This window comes from Mastomys coucha, unplaced genomic scaffold (assembly GCF_008632895.1).
Source record: "Mastomys coucha isolate ucsf_1 unplaced genomic scaffold, UCSF_Mcou_1 pScaffold5, whole genome shotgun sequence".
NCBI lineage: Eukaryota > Metazoa > Chordata > Mammalia > Rodentia > Muridae > Mastomys > Mastomys coucha.
In genome coordinates this window covers 54,470,399-54,492,461 of record NW_022196911.1, presented here as the reverse complement: position 1 = coordinate 54,492,461, position 22,063 = coordinate 54,470,399, and the positions used below count along the sequence as shown (strand labels likewise).

The 22,063-nt window shown below is 50.5% G+C and overlaps 1 protein-coding gene across 2 annotated transcripts in view; it reads right to left on the bottom strand.

The window, feature by feature from the left end:
- Positions 1–6,537: 6,537 nt before the first annotated feature.
- Positions 6,538–22,063, bottom strand: part of Wnt9a (Wnt family member 9A) — a 26,119-nt gene continuing 10,593 nt past the window's right edge. The window contains exons 2-4 of one of the 2 annotated variants that reach the window (XM_031354222.1): positions 12,326–12,582; positions 11,336–11,598; positions 6,538–9,186 (exon numbers count right to left, since the gene is read on the bottom strand). In XM_031354222.1, the coding sequence (XP_031210082.1) occupies positions 8,704–9,186; positions 11,336–11,598; positions 12,326–12,582 (1,003 nt within the window). In that variant the 3' untranslated portion in view covers positions 6,538–8,703. The remainder of the gene's footprint in view (positions 9,187–11,335; positions 11,599–12,325; positions 12,583–22,063) is intronic. The other variant, XM_031354223.1, reaches the window with a different exon arrangement.

Sequence of the window (22,063 nt, the reverse complement as noted above, 5' to 3'; positions counted from 1 at the left end):
CATATAAAATACAAATAAATCTTAAAAAGTGACAAAGGCAAAGAGGAAAAAAGGAACAGAGGAGAGGGAGAGTGAGCTAGAGAGTGAGGAGTGGGTAAGATGTCCCCAGGGTGCTGGGGTTTCAGGGCAGAGCCCCAGCCGTCACTGGGGAGTGGATCTGTAAGGACACAGCTACCATCTGTCCCAGCTCTCATCCTCAGATGGGTCAGCTCTGCGCCTAAACGGCCTCAGGCTCCCAGTTCCACTGGCCTTCTGTTCACAACTCAGATCTATCTTTTCCATGTATGTGAGTATGTGGCATGTGTGTGTTGCAGGTGTATGATAGTGCTCATGCATGCGTGTGCATGTGTGTGCAAGTCCATGTGGAAGGCAGAGACTGGCAGTGGTGGAACCAGCTTTGCCCAGCTGGACTTGGGGATTATGCAATGCCTACATGGAAAGAGCGTGGCACAGTCCCCTATGAAAATACATACTCTGTACCCATCAATATAAAAAGCTGTTTTATAAAAAGCTATCTTGGTGGGTGTGGACATCTGGGGTGGAAATGGCTGTTCCTTGAATTATCTAGGTTTGGTGGTGTTTTGGTACAGAGGATTGAGCCCAGAGTCTCTCACATATTAGATAAGCCTGTACAACTGAGCTACATCTCAGCTCTCCATTTATTTATTTATTTACTTACTTACTTATTTTATTTTATTTTATTTTATTTTGAGACAAGGTCTCACAGAATTGCCCAATGTCAGCCTTGAACTCTTGATCTTCCTGTCTCAGCCTCAGTAGCAGCTGGGATCATAGGCCTGCACCACCAGCCTGGCTTAGAGCTTAGCTGGAGCTCTGATTTAATTGGTACACTGTACCTAATGCTCTGAACTTCATGCGCCATCACAGAAAAATGTATTGGTTTTTCTCAACTTAAGCTACTCAAACAGATAATCTTACAAAACTTTTTTTTTTCTTTCGAGACAGGGTTTCTCTGTATAGTCCTGGCTGTCCTGGAACTCACTCTTTAGACCAGGTTGGCCTCAAACTCAGAAATCTGCCTGCCTCTGCCTCCCAAGTGCTGGGATTAAAGGCGTGCGCCACCACTGCCTGGCTCTTACAAAAATTTTAACATGTGTTTATTTGGGGTTGGAGATAGAACCCAGACCCTTGCACATGCTAAGCAAATGTTATATCACTGAGCTACGCCCCCAGCCAGTGTTCATTTAAGTCACACATGCAATGAAAACAAAGGGCAATGTGGACGCCCACGCTTTTTCCTCATTTTTTCCTCCTTCAGCTTCCATGTGTGGTTCCCGACTCGCAAGCTCAAGATAGCTGCTGTGACTCTGCCACCAGGTCTCGTGTTCCAGACAGAAAGTGGGTGAAGGGTGAAATGCTAAGCAGAAGAACGATCTCTCAGCATCTGGTCTTTGTCTGCATATTAGAGGACAGACTTTCAGACTTGAGCCCACGGTCAGAAAGGTGTCAGGTGGTCACTGACGCTGGCAGGCAGCCAAGAGAAGCTGACCTAGTTGTTTTTTAGTTGAGTTCTTGGAATTTTATATTCTGTCTGTGTGTATGTGTGTGTGTGTGTGTGTGTATACATTATGGCACATGCATAGATGTCAAAGGACAATTTGGGGAAACCAGTTCTCCCTGTCCACCTTTTAGGTTGATGGTTTTTTTTTTGTTGTTGTTGTTGTTGTTTTGTTTTTGTTTTTCCAAGACAGGGTTTCTCTGTGTAGCCCTGGCTGTCCTGGAACTCACTCTGTAGACCAGGCTGTCCTCGAACTCAGAAATCCGCCTGCCTCTGCCTCCCAAGTGCTGGGATTAAAGGCATGTGCCCCCACTGCCCAGCAGGTTGATGGTCTTAAACTCAGATTATCAGGCTTGGTGGCAAGTGCAACCTGCTGAGTCATCTTGGGACCTGAAACATTCTAAAAGTCTTTATTATGCTCAAAGTACCTCAAATCTCAGGGTTGTGAATGTTCAGATTATGGATGGTAACCCATCTGCCAAGACCAAACCATGTCTAACCTCTGAATACCGCTCTGGTCCCAAGCTCTCAGATGAGGATGCTCAGTCTGCACTGCACACCGAATGAACCTATCAGTTAGATGTTAGAAACTCAAACACACAGAGTCCTCCCACAACAGCACCTGGTCCTGGAGATGACAGACTTGGCCTTACTTGCTAGTGTATGGAATAACCTTTACCAGAGCAGAAGGCCCTAGAGGAGAGGGACTTCCTCACGTCACAAAGCTGGAGAATAAAGGCAGCCAACCCTCGTGTCACTGTGCTTCTTGCACCATACTATAGGGAGAGGAGCAAGCAGGGACATCGTACCCGCCCCAATTCCTCTTAAATGGATAGAAAAATAATAAATGTGTGTGTGAGTGTGCGCACGCGCTCGTGTGCATGTGTTGCGTGCATACGTGTGTGTGTGTGTGTGTGTGTGTGTGTGTGTGCGTGCATGTACACACACACAGAAGGGCAGAGAGGACCCAACTCTAAGCCCAGCTTGGAGGATTTGGTCCTGGAAAGGTAGGTCCTTCAAGGAGTGATGCTCTCATGCTGCTCTGTCTTCTCCCATAGGGAGGATCTTAAAAAGTTGGAAGAAGGGCTGGAGAAATGGCTCAGTGGTTAAGAGCACTGACTGTTCTTCCAGAGGTCATGAGTTCAATTCCCAGCAACCACATGGTGGCTCACAACCACCCATAACAAGATCTGACTCTCTCTTCTGGAGTGTCTACATACATGAAATATATAAATAAATCTTTAAAAAAAAAAGCCAAAAACCAAAAAGTTAGAAGAAACAGGCAGTGGTGCCAGAGGTAGAGGCAGATGGATCTATGTGAGCTCAAGGCCAGCCTGGATTAGAGTGAGTTCTGTGTATTCAGCTATGAATACACAGAAAAACCCTATCTCAAAAATAATAATAATAATAAAAAGGTTGGAGGGGGTTCAACTGAGAGAGCTGATGCTCTGTGCCCGTTATATACCCCAAGGTCCTGTACCCAGGCCCTTCCTTCACTGAAGCCCATCTATCCTCATCTCCCACAAGCCTCCAGAGGGCTCTTCTCATACCCCAGGGCATGTCTTTGATAGGCCCTCCGTGCCCCTCACAAGCTCAATGAGTCTCCACATCCCAACCCTGACTTCTGCCCTCCTCGTCTGCTTCCCTTCCTTTCTCCCCTCTCTGCTCCTCTCTTCTCTCTGCCCTCTCATTTTCCTTCTCTCCTTATTCCTGCCACCTACTGACAGACTGCAGCAGGAACAGCCCTGCACCCCCAGCCCCAGCCGTTTCCATGGATCTGGGCCCAACACAAACAGCCCAGGACCCCCCACCTTCAGCCTGGCCTTGGGAGTAGGGTTGGGTGGGCAGATGAGGTCATTGCCACAGGCCCCCCAGCAGGCCAGCAGGCCTGTGAGGGGAGGAAGTGTTTGTTTGCTCTTGTTTCCCTGGCAACTTGCTGGACCCTTCCCCCACTCCCATCCCTGAGCAGGCCAGCAAAGCTGCGGATAGGACCACTGCCCCTTTCCAGCCCATGCCTCGCTGTGCTGAGACCCCAGGCCATTATCCTGGGCTGCCAGGAAGGGGCTGTAACCCTTAACCCCACTTCCAGAGATGGCATTTGGAAAATGGAGACAAGACCATCTCTGCCCAGGGCTGAAGATCAGCCTGAAGCTCCACCTGCTTTCCCTGGGTGACAGCACCTCTTTGGGGGACCCTCTACAGAGGCAACTGGTTGGTTCTTCCTTCCAGGAACTGAGCCCAGCCATCCCTGGCAGGTGATGGAAAGAGGAAGGACAGAGCAAAACTGTGCCCCAGTGTGGCCAGTCTCCTAGCAGCTCCAGGATCTCCAGGGTGCCAGGTGCATATGTCTGTCCCAGCCCTGCCCCAGCCCTGCCCCACTTCCAGCCCCACAAAGTCACTGGCAAGTCCTCTCTATCTCTCTTGTGTGCTGAGGCATCATAGAGAACCTCACAGATAGAGCCCCTCCCCCTAGTCCCAGGTCAGACTAGGTCAACTCAGTCTCCAGAAAGCTGGGGATGGGTGCACACAGGATTTATGTGTGCACATGTGCAAGCAGGTTAGACCCCCAGGGATGACCTCTACCCAACCTGCTCACAACCTTCTACAGTCAGCATGCTCCACCCTCCCCTTCCCACCCTGACAGCAACTCCTATGGGAGCTTACCATAAGCAACCTAGGCCAAGAACAGTTAGGACAGTTAGGACACCTCTCGGGGTCGCCATACTCCACAACACATCCAGGGCAATCAAAGACTTCCACAGTCTGTACGGCTCCCAGAATTCAACCTCCTCTCCCTTCTTCCAGTCTGTCCTTCATCTACCTCATCTTACTCCTCTCTTCCCCCACCCCTTCACATCTTCTTCCCTTTCTCTGTCCCTCCCCTCCCTTCATTCATTACTCTCTGTCTCCTCTCCTCTCTACCTTCATCCTTGGTGCCTGAAGTCAGCCGTACAGGCAAGGCGGGATCCAACCCAATACCTTCCCACTGTTGCACACTCAAGCCTTTCTGAGACATTACCTAAGTGCCTCCTTACCTAATCCCCCAGCCATCTCCCACGCCAGCCAGCCCCGCTGGGAGGAGAGCCAGATGCCTGCCTCAGCCCGGTCTCGGCTCAGGGAGTTGCCTGGTTGATCGCTGGCTGGCCCCTAGCACCTGCATATCCTAGGCTTGTGTCTCCACCTATGAAAGACCCTGGGGTCATACCCTTGAAGAATCTGTCTTATGGGACCTACCCCTTCTCTGTGTTCACTTGCCAGCACTTGTGATTGGATACCCTGTCCTCTAAGAACTGCTAGGGAATCTCTTCTTCAACCAAGAGTGGAAAGTACCTTTCAGGATCCAGGGTGTCTTGGTCCACTTGGGGAAGTAACTCAGTGGGAGAGATCTTTCTTCCTGCTACAGGGGTCAATGGGAGTCCATCCACCGAGAAGCTCAGATGAGGGTAGATCTAGACCTTTACCATGGTGGATGGCTATGCAGGGGTAAGACTGTGCAGGGGCAAAGAGGTGAGCTATGGCCAGAACTGTGTCCCTACTACACCCATACTCACACAAACATGCATGTGGACACACATACATCTGCACACATATATTCATGAAGGGACAATCCTATGGATGCAGCCAAGTAGAGTCACAAGATACAGAGATGTGTAGGAGATGGGACCCATGTGTACATAAAAAACACATACAGACACATATCCGTGAGCCCCTCTGAACATGTATAGACACTTCTGGACACACTGGTTTCGACATACATACATAGGCACACTTGAATGGTCAAGTTCATAAACCCTGAAAGAATAGCTAGGTGCCCAGGGGACCTCATGCATAAAGGAAATGGCCTATATAGGTGGCAGCCAAGATTCCAGGAGAATGACCAGGACCCGCTGGGGGAGAGCATAGTCTATATGCCCAGGTGGAAGCACATCAGGCTCTCACAGTGGCTGATCCTGCTCATCCAGCAACTTTGCACACTCAGCCGGAACTCACAGTACTTACCCAAAAGAATGGCCCCACGAAGCCCCTCAAAACCCCAGGACGAACCATGACCCTCACCCCTGCCATTTGTCAGTCACAGAGTCCTGGCCAACTGAAGGGAAACACAGCTGTCTGGGAGGGGTCAGTCTGTGGTTAGAGAGGCTCAGTGAAAGTCCAGCATGAACAAGGGCCTCATCTTCCTGGAGGCGGGGCTATGGATATGGACATCTTGATCAAATAGCTTGTCCACAGTGCTCGGTGGGTAACCCCGGCCCTGAAGTTTACGGGTGCAAGCCCTGGGGCAGGATGGGGAGCAGAACCTGTGCTAGGGGAGCCACTAGGAATCCAAGCAAAGCAGGTCACAGTGGCTGGGGAGCGGGAAGAAAGGGCTGAGAGCTAGGCGGCTATATTGAGAGCACCCCAGACAGAGGGCAGGAGGTCCCCTGCCTTAGGACAGACAGAAAAAGGCTGAAGGAAGCAAGCCAGAGGAGATGTGGGAGCCAGAGGTGAAGACCTTGACAGGCGGTCCCTTCTTAGGCCAAAGGATTAGAGAAGGCTTCTTTTTTTTTTTTTTTTTTTTCTCGAGACAGGGTTTCTCTGTGTAGCCTTGGCTGTCCTGTAGACCAGGCTGGCCTCGAACTCAGAAATCCGCCTACCTCTGCCTCCCAAGTGCTGGGATTAAAGGCGTGCGCCACCACCAAGCGCCTCAGCTTGCACCCAGCCTTGACAGTGGAGGCAGAGAGAAACCAGGAGTCTAGGAGAACCACACAGACTAGGGCTATCAGTCCTTCAGAAGTTAGCAAAAGTCTCTTTGCCCTAGGTCCTTAGTAAGGACCCTCCTTGTCACAACTCCCATTCTCCCTGGATATTGTCCTCCCCTCCCCCTCCTCTGCTTCCTCCTCTCATGTTCTTCTCTTCCTTCCCCTTCCCCATCCCCAGGTCCTCCTTCCTCTCTCCTATCCAGGCCTTACCCACACCTTCATCCTCCCTGTCTTTCCAGGTTCCCCCAGAGCCCCCATGAAAGCAGCAGACTCAGGTTGTCTATAATTTAAAATACATTTATTTAGTGTTTCCATTTGTTTCTGGTTTTGTTACACAAAGCTGTTAAATAAATACATTCTCTGCAGTCACTCAGGTTCACACCTACTCGCCACACAGTTGAGGTAGAGAAATCACAGGCTGCACAGGACTCCACACAAAGACAGCTCCCTTGTGGATCCATTGCCAGGCAGGCCAGCAGTGTGCCTCAGAGCTGGCATAACCTGGGTGGCCGGTGGGAGCGGGGCAGCTGCTCACTCTACTGCCCATAGAAGAGAAGAAGATCAAAGAGGCTCTGGCCTGCGGGAGTTGCTTCATCCAGAAAGACATTCTAGTATATATTTATACAGAAACAAACCAGCCGGCAGACGTTTTCATTCTGCCTTGTTTTAAAAAATACTTTTCTGAATATTGAGGACATAGAGCTAAATGTGGTATTCAATAAAAATATTCTTCCTCTGGACTGGTAGGCTCCTTTCCCCAGATCTGACAGAGATGAAGCTCCAGTCTGTGGTGGTGTTGTTACTGGGTTCAGACATCTGAGAAGTTCGGGGTACGCTCCCACCCACCAGCCTCTGTATACTGCCACCCACACGCATCCTGGGAACGTGGCATTCATCAGTGGGCTATAGGAACCACAGGAGAATAAACTTTGCTATTTACACATCCAATAGGGACCAGAGGCCCTCATCCACATAAATAGGTTTCCTTTGAGACACAGTCCCACCACCACCCCAAGCCTAGGTCTTCTGGACCCCTGGTGCTCCAAGGCAGCCACTCCTTTCCTCAGTAGTGCCTGTCTCCATGTCTGCCACCTGCCCACACTCTAGCCTGCACAGCCGTGGGTTCCCACAAACCTAAGGCTGGGCTTTCTGTGAGCCAAAGAGTCCCATACTGTAGAGGGACACAGGCCAACTGGATGCTGACCATGCCAGCTTGGAATACATACACTCACACACTCACACAATTCATGTGCACACACTCAACACCAGCTCAGTGTAGCCACCTTTCCCCTGCAGAGACATCGGCAAGACCTGATGACAGCAAGTGTGTCTGTCCCTCCATACCTCCCTTGGAGACACAGAGCAAGAATGGCTTCCTGAGATGGACAATCAAAAAGCTGACCCTGCCCCTATCTCCGTGCCCATGGCTCTAAGACCCCAGACCCCCAATCTATATCCGGCAACCTGATCTCTGCACCTGCAGGGCACAGAGCAGGGACTACCAAGAGTCTCTGACCCCAAGTAAGGTAGAATCGGGGAGTGGGCTTCCAGAAGCCTTGCGGGCCATCTCTAGGCCCTATTGCTTCATGTCTTTCCAAACATGACCTCGATTTAGTGGTTTCAAACTAGAGCAAGCAGAGGAGGAGTGAGTATGAAGGGAGGGAAGGCAAGGCCTCCCAGACTGGCTTGACTGGGCCTGGGGCAGGTCAGGGGGAAAAGCCACAGATGAGGAGGTAAGGGGATAGGGAAAATAATAATTACTATATTAGTTAAATAATAATAATTTAAAAGTCACTGATACTCCAAGGAAGTGCTCAGGGTCAGAGGGCCAAAGGCCGTGCCCTGGAGATGGAGTGGCTGCGCTCTCCTAGTGGTTTGGCTCTCTGAAGACAGTGCTGGCATCCGGCTGCTGGGCCAGAAGGGCAGCCATGGGATTATGAAGGTGCACCTGCCCTCCAAGCCTCAGAGGAAGCCAAGAGGCACGGAGGACCAGTTAACACACCGGTCCCTGACAAGGGCTATACTGACATGTCAAGGACAGAGGCAACTGAGAAAGCATTACTGCTCTCGGGTCAGGGGGGGCCAAGCTCAGGCCCAAGGCATAAGCAAAGGGGATGAGGAGGCCAGACAGGGGCCAGCCCCGCCCTCTGGGCCGGGAGACAGCCAACCAGCTGTATGTATACCAGGGCCCAAGTGTGCTAGGGGCACCTCTCCTTCCTTGTGGACCTTTGTGTTGTTTGTAACACCTGTGCCCCACACAGCAGGATAGGCTGGACCTGCAGGGCTCATTCCACGCAGGTTAAGACTCTTTGCACGATATGCAAAGCCTACACTCCCTGCAGAAAGGCTGGCAGGGCCGCGGAGTCAGCTCCCGCAAGGTGTAGAATTCTTCTGGTGCTGTGTGCAAAGCCCACACCCCTTGTGGCGGGGCTGCAGGGCCTCAGGTCAGCCCTTGCAGGTGTAGACCTCCTCTCTCTGTGTACACTGCCTGCACTCCACATAGCAGCACCAGCGGACCTGGCATTGGCAGGGCCTTGTCACCACACGGCTCTGTGTGTTGTGGCCGCGGCCACAGCAAATGCTCTCACAGTTCTTCTCACGGTGACACCGGCGGCCTGCTGTGCCAGGGGAAAAGCGGCCAGCCAGGCAGAAGCTGGGAGAGTCGTCCAGGTGTACAAGCTCTGGTGTTCGGGGCAGTGGGTCACCACCTCCCGATCCAGAGGACCGGCCCCGCGGTGGGGAGATGGCACCCGCCTCGCCAGTGGCTTCATTGGTAGTACTGCCCACCTTTAGCGAGGTCTCATACTTGTGTTTTAGGTGCTTGCCCACCTCGTGGAAGGGTGCTAGCTGCCGCCAGCAGGTCCGCACGGTGCAGGAGCCAGACACGCCGTGGCATTTACAAGTGGTTTCCACTCCAGCCTTTATCACCTGCAAGGGGGGCGGGGGAGGGGGAGGAAGGGAACATGAGGAGCAAGCCAGGAAGACCCAGAAGCATCGGGAGAGGTTGGATCCTCAACCCTGGTGGCCCACTCTGCAACCCTTGCACAGACTTAGACCAGAGTCTGGCCAGCAGGGGGCAGCACTGCCTAGCACTCAAAAGTCCAGCAAACTAGGATCATAGGCTGATAGGCTGGCTCCTTCCCCTCCAAGTAGAGACTGCCAGGGGACCGAGGTCCTAAGGCCAGCATGTTGACATCCAGGATGCACCTCTATGAACACAGCCTGGTTCATGCCCCCTTTGAGACACTTCCTGCCTACCCTTATACCATCCCTGCCCCACTGTCAACAATTACATTCTTGCCAGTCTCCTACTTCTGATCTCAGCTCATCCGATGATCACTGCTCATCCGATGGATGAAGACAAGGATTCCCCCAGGGCTGTCTAGGCCGACCACACCCCTTCTGAGTACAGAACTCCAGTAGACCTGATTCAAGCCCTATCCATTTAAGTGTCATGAGGGGCATGGGTGCAGATGCAGAGAGACGTAGAAAAGCATACTTCAATAAGGGTAACTTCTTAAGAAAATGCTGCACCTTCCAGGGCTTCCAGAAGAGGAGGCTGCACCTCTCACCCCATGGTCACAAGTAGGAGTAGACATGGCTGATCACCAAAATTCCAGGTCTGGTAAACTGCCAGGGAACCCTGGCGGGGCCTTTCCCTTCTCAGGATTAGGGCTCTGCCTGAGGAGTCTCCTGCCTGGCCTCTCATACCCAGGGTCTCTCCAAATATTGATTCAAATCTTAGACAGAAGAATGTGTGTGGTGGGGGGAAACCTCTTTCCAGGTGGGCCCTAAGCCATTGCTGAGTTCTCAAGCTAGCCCCCAGTAGCGTCCACTGGAGAGGGATTAAGAAGTGTAGCTACCTCCTCACCCTCCTGCCAGGCAACTGGAGAGTCCCACTTAACCACGCTTTCCTGAGAAACCAGGACAGATTTAATTAAAGCACGGCTGCCTGGGAGCCGAGAGCTGATGGAGCACGTTCACACATTCTGACTTTTCATTAATCGCTCAAAAGGGTAAGGTGGAGGGAGGGTCCAGCAGGAAAGAAAAGCACAGGCTGGCCCTGGAGATTGAATCTGCCCTCCCGGGCTTCCCTCCCCACTTAGCCTAGGCCTGGGAAGGCACTGGTTGGAAAGGAGGCAGACCAATCCTTTAATAAGTGGGGGATTCAGAACTCCGATTACTCAATAACAAGGAGCTCAGGGCTCTAATTACCTCGCTGTCCTCCCCAGCCTGGAGATGCAGAGCCAGGCGAGGGGAGGGAGGAGGAAAGGCCCCCAGCTCCTGAGGGAGGTATGGACCCTGCTTTCCCAAGCCCCAGGCTAGAGTTCGGAATTTGGATCACTCAGAGATGAGGTGGAGGGTGCGAAGGGCTCTATCTTGTTCCCTTTTGGCAGGAGGTAACCAGGAGCAGAAGAACTGGAAGTGGCATCTAAGACATTCAAGAGGCCAGGCACCTCCAGAGCATGGAGCATCTCATGCTTGTAGCCCACAGCTTACTGGAGAGCTAAGAAATCCTTTCTTCCTTTCTTTCTTTCTTTCTTTTTTTTTTTTTGCTTGCTTGTTTTTAAAGTTGGGTCTCTGTCTTCCAGAACACAGCCTTGGCCATAGACAACACTGGGCTTGGGTAAATGGATCCTGTACCCTCAGCTCTTCCTTGGAACCTCCCATCTACTTTGCAGTGGCAGCTCTCTGTTCCTGGTGACTCTGCCAGTCACTCTGGCAGCTGGGATACAGGCTACCAGCCTCTGGGGCAGACTGTCCACAGAGACTATTCCCAGGTCTTTGACTTGCCAGAAACAGACACAAAGAGCAAAGAAGGCTCTTCCCGGGACTACCACAAGGTCCCTCCTTGACTAGTGATGTCATCTGTCCCCTATCTAAGCAGGGTTCCAGGATCCTAGCTGGCACTGCGTGGCTAGGACAGGCAGCTCCTGCTCCCTCCCAGCCCCCCACATACTGTCCTCCCTCCATTCGCCCTTACTCCAGCCTCCCTGCATCCAGCCTGTCTCAGCTGCCCTATACAGGTCTTAGACACAGCCATCCCCTCATCTGCCCTGTGCCCCACCCAGCTTGCCTTCACACCCACGAGGTTGTTGTGGAAGTCCACTCGGGCTCGCAGATCCTTGCTAGAGCGCCGGCCCAGGAACTCCTTGACAAACTTGCTGCTGTACTTGAGGTTGTCCCCGCAGCCGCCCCACTGCCAGGCCTCTCGATTTTCCAGGTCAGGTGCCTCGTCACAAGTGCAGCGCTCCATGCGGCCTGCACTGCAGGCCTTAGCCAGTGCGTGCGTCAGGCCCGCAGAAGAGATGGCGTAGAGGAAAGCAGTCTCCTTGAAGCCTGGGGACAGTGGTAGAGTGAGTGAGACCCAGGGGACAGGCAGGCACAGCCACTGCACAGCGCATCTGCCAGTGTCACCCATGTGCTGGCTAGGTAGGGTTTGGGGTACAGTGCCTCTGAGGGCCTTCCACAGAGGCATCTGGAGAGAGGTGCTGGGGTTGCTATAGTGTGTAACAGGCTGGGGAACATGTAAGGCTTCAGAACTTACTGTGGTGCCTCTAGTATAGTGGGTCCCCAATGTCTCGGCTTGTCCCTGGTCCTTGGCATATCTAGCCTTAGACTTCTGGTTCTCTACTAACCTGTCTATCATCTGTTATCCATCCATCTATTATCTATCTATCTATCTATCTATCTATCTATCTATCTACCTACCTATCTATCATCTATCATCTATTTATCATCTATCAGTCATTTATCATCTATCTGTGTACTTCCCATTATCTATCCACATCTACCTATCATCTATTTATTATGTCATCTATCATCTATCTATGCATATAGATTGGGAAATACTCCACCGCTGAGTTACACCCCTATTCCCACAGGTCCCCAGTTTTTAAGGCTGTGAAGAGATTCTCAAGATCCCCTGTACCCAGTGGAAGGAGGGGCAAGGAGGGTTTTCCCTGGGCCTGAGGCTTTCGGTCAAAGCTGATGGTGTGCCGCCACCTGTGCAGCCATGACAGGGTGATCCTGGGGGTTATGGCTGAGGGAAGCAAGCAGAACTTACCTCGCTTGAGCAGGCTGGCTCGGTAGCGGCCCTCCAGGGTGCAGTTCCAGCGCTCGAAGCGGAACTGGTATTGGCACTCCAGGGCACTCATGCTCACAGCCTCCACCAGTGTCTCAGCCACACCCGGGTCCCTGCGGCACATGCGGCGCTGTTTGCGCTCCAGCTTCAGCCTGTCGCAAGCCTTGTAGTGTGCTTGGGCTGCAGCCTCGGTCTCCAGGGTCAGAGGGAGTATAGTCAGGGGTTCACTGCCTGTTAGCCTGAGGACAGGGAGGAGAGAGTGAGCCCCTGTCATAGGGTCAGGAGAGCCATCTGGGCTGAGGTGCCTGAGAGTCTCTCTGGGAACAGAGGAGCCAGCGCACTGAGCCAAGTCAGAGAGGTACAGAAGTGATAAGGTGGGAGCATCTAACCCTAGGGAACCCAGAAAGAATCAGGCAGCACATAGAGACCTTCCCTGGACCTACTCGCCCTCACATCTATCAGCATTGTCTTGTTCCCTACAGTCTGGGGACTCCCATGCAACCCAAGGTCCTAATAGCGGCCCAAGACATGGCCTCTAAAAGGTATATCATTATCCAGACAGTTCCAGTTGATAACAGCATTGATAAAGACCGGTCCCCAGTCACACTGATACTCAAGAGAGTTTCCTTGTAGGACTATAGTGGGGAAAAGGGCCAGGTCCAGGACCTGAGGCTATGTCCACACTCTCCTACTCCCCAGTTTGGGGACCCCAATATCAGCCATGAGTGTCCCGGGCTCCCTTCTCCTCCGTGACCCCCTGAAGCCTGGGTGGGATAGTCTCTCAGCCTCAGGACCTTGGGCACACTGGCCCTTGGCGATGTGGGTTCCAATCCTTCACCTTTAGCAGCACCTCTGAGAACTATGTGCAGGGCTAGCTTGTGAGTGCTTTCTTCACCACAGCCCCATTTAGGTGTCAGGATAGCATCTACTCTCCTGGATAGGGTCTACTCTAGGAGTCCAGAGGGTACTGACAGAGCCTCAGGAGTACATAAAGAACAGGCAGAGCCTCAGGGGTTTGGAGGCCTTAGAGAGAAGGAAGTCGTCAACTGAAAGCTCTAAAGGTTAGAGAGAGACCTGGGTTCAGAGGAAGCTTCGAGGCAAGAAGGGCCAGGGCCCAGTCACAGAAACCCAAATCATCAAAGACTAGAAGTTGAGTTTGAAACTTTGGGGTCCCCAAAGCAGCTGGGCAGAGCAGCCCTCAGAGAACCTTATAATAAAACACAGGCCTTGTCCACCAACTCTGCTTATATAGATAGCTCCAAGGTTCAGCCTCTCAGATGCCTCAGCTCCGCTCCCACCAAAGCAGGGTCAGGGGAAGTGGGAAGCCAGACCCTGCGATGCCCAGCACTGTGAGAAGCAAGGCAACTCACAGGCTGGAAAAGTCTGTCTTCAGACAGGAATGACATTATTATGCTCAAACAGAACAGAAAGGTCTCAGCTGGCCATCTTTCTATCACTAGGATACTCCATCCAAGACACTCATGGTCAAGGCCCTTAAGAGGGTCCAGGGACTATGTGTAAACATGCAACTGGAGATTTGGACAGATAGAGGGGAACAATAGACAAGCTGCCAAAAGGAGGAGGAGGAGGAGGAGGAAGAGGAGGAAGAATAGGAGGAGGAAGAGGAGGAGGAGGAAGAAGAGGAGGAGGCGGTGGTGGCAGTGGAGAGAGAAGGAAGAAGAGGAGGAGGAGGAGGAGGGAGAGGAGGAAGAAGAAAAAGAAGATGAGGAAGAGGAGGAGGAGGGAGAAGAAGAGGAAGAGAAGGGGAAGGAAGGAAGGAAGGAAGGAAGGAAGGAAAGGAAAGGAAAGAAAGAGGCAGGGAGGGAGGGAGGGAGAGAGAAAAAAAGGTAGACGGGATAGTGTGTGGCTTCCCCTGAAGCCTGGACAGCCTGGACACGTCCAGACAGCATCAGTTCATGCTCTGCCTGAGGGAACTGAAGACAAGGTGCCCCTGAATTCTTTGGCAAACATGTCTCACCATGTAAACAGGGACTTGAGGAGGCCAGGGTCCCTGCCTGGGCCAGCTTGTCCCTCTACTGCCTTGCTGGGGCTGATCTCTCAGAACTCTTTTTTTTTTTTTTTCACTCTGAGGGGGCTCAATGCTCACATCTGGGAAGGTGTGTCCTCAGAACAGCATGCAGGGCCACAGCATCAGGGCTAGGATTTGGGAGTTTGGAGCACTTGATATGGGAGGGCTTGGAAGGAGGTGGGGGGCCATAGGGGAAGTTTCCTGGGAGACCAGCATCAAATGCAAAAATAGCCATGAAGGTGCTGGAAGAGAAGATGAAGGGCATAAGACAACGCTAGGAGGATGGGTTTCCTTCCTTGTGAAGGTGTTAGGCATGCATGGATCCGAATACCTAAAAGGACTAAAAACCTTTGGGGTGTTACAAAGGGCACAGAGATAGAAGGACAACAGATAACCTGGGAAGCTGTTTGCAACTTATTTTTCAGAACAAAACCAACTCTATGAATGTGTGTGTGTGTGTGTGTGTGTGTGTGTGTGTGTGTGTGTGTGTATGACTATGAGTGTGTATATGTGGACATAGATAACTGTAGAGATATATATCTTCTTATAAATAAATAACCACAAGAAATAGACACAAGCAACACTCATAGCAGATAGGAGTAAGATGACTATATATGCTGTGCTTCGAGTGTGAAATAGCTTCCCTGGGCTCAGGCTTTAAACATTTGGTCTCCAGCTAGTGGCATTATTTTGGAGGCCTTCAGAACCTTCAGGAGGTATGGCATGGCTGGTAGACATAGGCTATAGGGGTGGCCTCAGATGGTTATGCTCAGCCCTTGGTTCTTGTCACATTCTTGGCTCCCAGGCCCAGAGTGATGGAAACAGCCTGTGCCACACTGCTCCGCCATGCCTCACCCCCACCATGGAAACCCTCTGAAGCGGTGAGCTGGGCACATCCTCCTTTCAGCTGTTTCTGTCGGGTATTTTGGTCACTGGGATGCAAAAGTCACTAACACAATAAATGACGGTACTATACTCTATAGCCCCCAAAGCTAGAAAGATTTTGAAGATTGAAGACCTAAGGTATTTTAGAAAGCAATGCAATTAGTATACTCTAACTTCAAAACCAGACAACACACATACGTATGAAAACATCATGGATTGCCCCTTAGTATACTTAGGGTAAGTTTTTTGTTTGTTTGTTTGTTTGTTTTTTTAATGTATCAGTTAAAAAAAATAAATAGTTGGGTGGTGGCTCCCAGCACTGGGGAGGCAGAGGCAGGTGGATCTTTGTGAATTCAAGGCCAGCCTGGTCTACAACACAAGTTCTAGGACAGCCAGGACTACACAGAGAAACCCTGTCTCAAACAAAACAAAACAAAACAAAACAAAAAACAACCCAGCTGTCCATCTTCACCAAAACCACCACCACAACAACAATAACAACAACAAAACCAAGCCAAAACCCCACATGTAGTGTGGCACAGGTTTGTCATCTTGACCACTCGGGAGGACTGAGCAAGAATTATGAGTTCAGTGCCATCCAGGCCAAAGAACAAGACCCAGCTGGAAGAGAGAGGGGGGAAGAGGAGGAGGAAAGGTGCAGAAAGTTTGTGCTGGCTAGTTTCAGTCAATTCGACATAAGCTAGGGTCACTAGAGAAAGAAAATGCCTCCAGAAGATCAGCTGTGGGCAAGTCTGCCGGACATTTTCTTAGTGATCGATATGGGAGGACCCAGAAAGCAAGCTGAGCAAGCCATGAAGAGCAAGCCAGTCAGCAGCACCGCTCCACTGCCTCTGCCTCAGCTCCTGCCTCAAGCTGCCTTCCCTGTTTGAGTTCCTGTCCCGACTTCCTGATGAACAGCAATGAGGAAGTGTAGCCAAATCAGCCCTCTCCTCTCCAAGCTGCTCTGGACATGGTGCTCCACCACAGCGATAGAAGCCCTAAGGCAAGGTCCCCGTATGATGACATGAAAAGGACAGGAATCCAGGAGAGATGTTCCTGTGGACTTGCTTTCTGCCCTTTCCTGTGTGAATGGCATTGTGACCATGAAGTTCCTTGCAGCTGGCCCCAGAATCCTCAGAGATGCTCAGAAGTGACATAGGGAGTCAGCTTTTGATGAAACAGGCTTGATGTTGATTCTAGCCCAGTAAGCCAGGCTTCTGAGTATGTGCAGTGGGCTAGTCTGAGCTGCATGTTCCGTCTGCGCATTATGGCTTATAGATATGTCACAGGTTTCTCAGGTCATGATCATTACTCAAGGGGCAATGGTGCCACATGTCCTCACAGGCGTTGGCAGAGTGCAGTGCTAGTGAGTGTTTGAGAAAGGAGTAGGAAATGGTTGGATGTGCCTGGTTCACTGTGCCCTGTGCCCACATAAAGCCCACACAACACCCCACAGATGGCATGCCCAGCAACCTGCAGACAGGCTTGACGATAGAGGGTAACACTCAGGACAGACCACCTGGGGAGGGGAAACACATTCTTTCCCACACAGCTGTGTGTGCATCCCTGGGCAGAGATGGCTTCCCCACAAACACAAGGCAAGTGCCTGCCTATATGATTCTCCACCCAGAGGTGGTGGCCCTGCAGCCCAGACAGCATCCCCTGTATCCTGTCCTGGCACGGCATAGGCCTTGTCCACCGGACCAGCTGCCTGCCACACACAGAGCACCTGCTGCCAGGCTCAATGCAGCTGCTGCCCAGCCCTGGTAGTGTCTGGCCTGACATGGCAGACAGAGCCAGCTGCACAGCTCAGCACAGCCACCCAGCTGGGTATACACATCTTTCTAGGCCTCAAGAGAAACCCAGAGTTGATTCATAATTCCAAGGGATCTGACACCTTCTTCTGACTTCCATGGGCACCAGAACGTGTTTGGTACACATACATATGTGAAGACAAAAATACATAAAAAACAAAATAAATCTAAAAGCAGCAGCAGCAGCAAACCAAAAGTAGATTACAGTCACCTAAATCTTAGTCCTAAAACTACTAAAATACAGGATCTTAGTAGTTTTGTTTATTGTGGTTTTAACATGACCCTAAAAGCACACTGAATGGAAGACAGAAAACAAGGTAAGAAAGATGTATCTACAGAGCAATGAAGCAATCAGCAGGGAAGAGACACTGCAGAAGAAGAGCAGGGGCTAGCATCCAATTCAGCAACCAGAAATAACCACTTGAAAACCAAGCATCAGGCAGGCTCAGCCATTAAAGCACTCTGCCCTTCCGGAGGACCTAAGTTCAATTCCCAGCACTCACAGGGCAGCTCACAGTAGTCTGTAACTCATCTCAAGGGGTACGATACTCTTTCCTGGCCTCTGTAGGCACATACTTGCAGACATAACACCAGTACACATAAAATAAAAGTCAATCAATCAAACAAAACTAGCCAAAGAACCTAGAGAGATGATTCTAAAACAGACATACACACAAGGAAAATAATCCTTGCCCCCTCATCATCAGGGAAATGCCAATCAAAACCTCCATAGGATATCGTGTCACCACAGCATGTGGAGCTCTGATCACCACTGGAAGGGACAGAAATTAGTACAGCCATGTGAAAGGGAGGTTCCTAAAACAGAAACAAAACAAGAGCTATCATGATCCACTGTCTTAGCCACTTTCCTATCATTATGATATGACACCATGATCAAGGCAATTTATAGAAGAATTTACGGGAGGCTCACAGTTCCAGAGAGTGACTCCATGATCATCGTGGCAGGGAGCATAGCAGCAGACAGGCAGGCAGACACGGTGTTGGAGCAGTAGCTGAGAGCTTACATCTTGAGATACAACCATGAAGCAAGGCAGAGAGATAACTGGAAAAGGCATGAGGTTTTGAAACCCCAAAGGCCACCCCCCCCAGTGACACACTTCCTCCAACAAGGCCACGCTTCCTAATCCTTCCCAAACAGTTCCACCAACTGGTGACTGAGTATTCGGACATATGAGTCCATTCTCATTCAAACCACCACTCCAGCTACCCTACTCCTGGGTATGTGTCTAAGAGAAATGAAGTCACTATGTCAGAAGCCCCTGCATCTCTGTGTTCGGCACTGTCACAAGAACAGAAAAAAATGGAAGCATCCCTGGTGTCCAGCAACTTACATATAGATAATGAAAGCAAGGTACACCCACATCACGGAGGAGATCATGTCATTTATGGTAATTTATGAGGAACTGAAGACCATTATTCTAGGTGAAGTGAGTCAGACACAAACAGACAAGTACACTCAGAAGAACATGGTGAGAAAGCTCAACTCAGAAGTAGTAGACAGAGGGTACCAGGTGTGCTTGGGAGGCAGCTGGCAAAAAGATACAAAATCTCAATGAAACCAGAAGAGGCAGCTCAAGAGGCATTATCTACTGCATGGTGACCATAACAACCCTAGGAGCAGGCTGTGCCCAGCCAGTGAGGCCAGCAGAGAGCAGAGAGCTCGACAGTGCCCACCCTCATAGAGCAGATGGAATGCAGGCTCTGGAATACACTGAGGTCATCTTTGATACACCCAGAGATGCATAGCTAGTTCTATTTTTAATTTCCTGAGGAATGGCCTATTTTATGCTCTCACTAACCGTGCCAGAATGCCTTTTCCACCTGGATGCCATTTCCCCCAGCTTTGCTTCTATAGACCAGTGAGAGCCCTCAGCACAGTGTTATGGCCTCAGCTGACGGTATCCCACACTCAACCACCCCAGCCCGCATCGCCATGGTCTTTGGCTGACCTGGCTGTTATAGCAGCAGATGTAAACACACAGCCATGCCCTCTAATAGCTGATGCAAGACGGTCAAGTCAATGTCACAAGTTTGTCATCCAGGTGTAGCCAGCCTGGCACAAGGATGGCCCCAAAAGTCAATTGATAACAGAGAGGCAAGAGCTGCAACCAGTGCTCACACGTGTACCCAGACTTTGAACTACACCATGAGGGAAGCCAGGGGCAGCGAGCACCATGAGGGAAGCCAGGGGCAGCGAGCACCTTCCCAGTATACAGGAGGCAAAGCTGGGCATCCCTGTCACTCTTAAACATCTTGACATCACACCATTCATGGTGAGACCCAGACGCACTGGACAGGGTGTGTCATCTCTCTCTGAGTTTCCTTTAGAGTGGAAGCCACACATAATCAAATGTTGCTTGCATATTTGGGAGAGTTAACACCCCCCCCCCTTATCTGCAAAGGGAGGCTTGGAAACACACACCTTTGACAAAACCTCAGTTCTGATTTTGAGCAAAGCTTAGAGGACACACTTTAGTCAGGATACCTCTGGCAGAAGCAGGGCTAGACTCTGCCTGGGCTTTCATCTGTGTGCCTTTCTCTTCCATGTTCCCCCTGTTCAGTCTTGGTTCTCAGTGAACCTTCTGTTGGTCTTCCCTGAAGAGCTAACATTGGATGGAAGAATTTAAGATCGTCAGGAACTAACCCTTTGGAAGGGTCCACTCAACTCCCCCAAGTCACTTCCTCTTCTCTTGTCACTTCCAGCTCTCTTACTAGAAGATAAATCACCTACCATAAAAATCCAACATTTAAAAACTATTGATGTATTTTTCACAGATATGTCAATCATCAGCATCAAATTTAGGACTTCCCCCATAGCTGGATATAGTGATGTACACCTTTAATTCCAGCATTCAGGAGATGGAAGCAGGCAGATCTCTTAAGTTCAAGGCCATCCTGATCTGTAGATCTAGATCCAGGATGGACAGGGCTACACAGAGAAACCCTGAGTCAAAAAACAAAACAAAACAAAACCAACAAACCAAACCAAACAACAACAAAAGACAAAACCAAACAGAAACCCCTCCACTTTACCAATGACAACTTACAGTAACAAACCACTTTACTTCCTGGCTAGATGGATTTACCTACCAACGTGGGATATTATTTTATATACAAATATATGTGTGTGCACATATGTGTGCAGGTTCATGTACTAAAAATGCCCATGGATGGAGGCCAGTGGTTAACACTATACCTTCAGTAACTGCTCTCCATCTTATCTGTTGGAAAAAAATCCATATTTATTTAGTGTCTGGAGAGATGGCTCAGTTGTTAAAAGTGCTTACTGTTTTTTATACATAACCCAGGATCTGTTTTGGTTCTTGTGGGTGTGTCCTGGGGATAGAATTGCTGGGCCAGGGAACTGGTTCTCAGCACCATCCTAGCAGCTCACAACTGTCTATAACTCCAGTTTCATGGGATCTGACATCCTCTTCTGGCCTCCATGGGCACTTTATATAGGTGGTACACATATATACATGCAGACAAAACACTAATACACATAAAAATAAGTACAATTTTAAATGTGTGTATGGGGGGATATTTATGTGCCATGGTACATATCTGTGACTTGCAGAAGTCAACTTTTTTCTCTCCACTAAGTGGGTCTTGGGGAATCAATCTCAGGCCACCAAGTTTGGCAGCAAGCACCCTTACCTGATGAGCCATCTTGCCAGCCCTCCTCCTTATTTTTTCAGACAGGGCCTCTCACTGAATCGAAAGCTTGCCAATGAGGGTAGGCTGCCTGGCTAGGAAGCCTTGGAGATCTTCTAGTCTCTACTTCCCCAACCCTAGGGTTACAGGCATACATCACACCTGTATTTTGACATGGGTCCCAGGGGATCTAGGCCCCTTTACCAACGGAGCCACGTACTCTGAGTATTTCATTTGAATGGAGCCAGGCGACAGCTGCCCTTTGTGCCTGGTTCATTTCACTAAGTCACACTCTTGGCTCTTCCATGCTAAAGAATACTGAGTTGTTTTCTTTAGCTGGAAACATTCCCTTGTGTGGAAGGACATCTTGCTTGTTTATTCATTGATGGATGGGCACTTGGTTTGTTTCTGCTCTTCAGAGATCATGTGGTTCTTGTGGGTGTGTCCTCGGGATAGAATTGCTGGGCCAGGGACCTTCCAGGAACTGTCAGGATGTTCTCCAAGGGAGCCGCCCCACCTTACATCCTCAGGCAAGGGTTTCTGAGTCTTTCTGGCCCTTCACCAAAGTGAGCTGCCACCTCTGCAGCACACTGACCTTAGGTAAATGACACCGCCTCTGTCAATTGTCTTCCCGTGACCGTCTTTGTATTTGGCTTTAAAAACTTTCATTCCTGCTGATGGGATGCTGTTCAGTGCTTCTGAACCTTGCTCCACCTGAAAATTAAGCAACTGTCATCGCTCCTGTCACTGCTAACCTGCAGCTCCTGCCCCGGCTCCAGAAAGCCACAAGGAGCCCGAGTCACTGATACAAAGCCTGAATCAACCTCATAAGATCCTAGCGTGCTCTAGGCATAGCCTCAGAGAGCCTCATGAAACAAGTCATAGCACTGAGATCCAATACAGTGGCCAAGCCATGGCCTGAAATCATCATAGACAGACTGAAGCGTAGCACCACAGAGCAACACGGAGCTGGAATCACGGCCCCAGAAAGCCGTACAGAGTCTGGGTCACAGCTTTAGCTCACCATACAGATTAAGAAGCACAGATCAAAACAAATCCCAAGTCATAGCCCCAGCTCATCCTACAGCGCCCATTATTACTTCAGAATAATACAGAGCCCGAGTCAGTCTCCGGTCTGATACAGAATCTGATTTCTAACCTCACAACCAGGCTGAACTAGAGGTAAAAACCCAATTATGTCTCCTGAGGTCCCCCACTGTCTCCTGAGGTCCCCCACTGTCTCCTGAGATCCCCCACTGTCTCTTGAGGTCCCTTGCTGTCTCCTGAGGTCCCTCATTGTCTCCTGAGGTCCCCCAC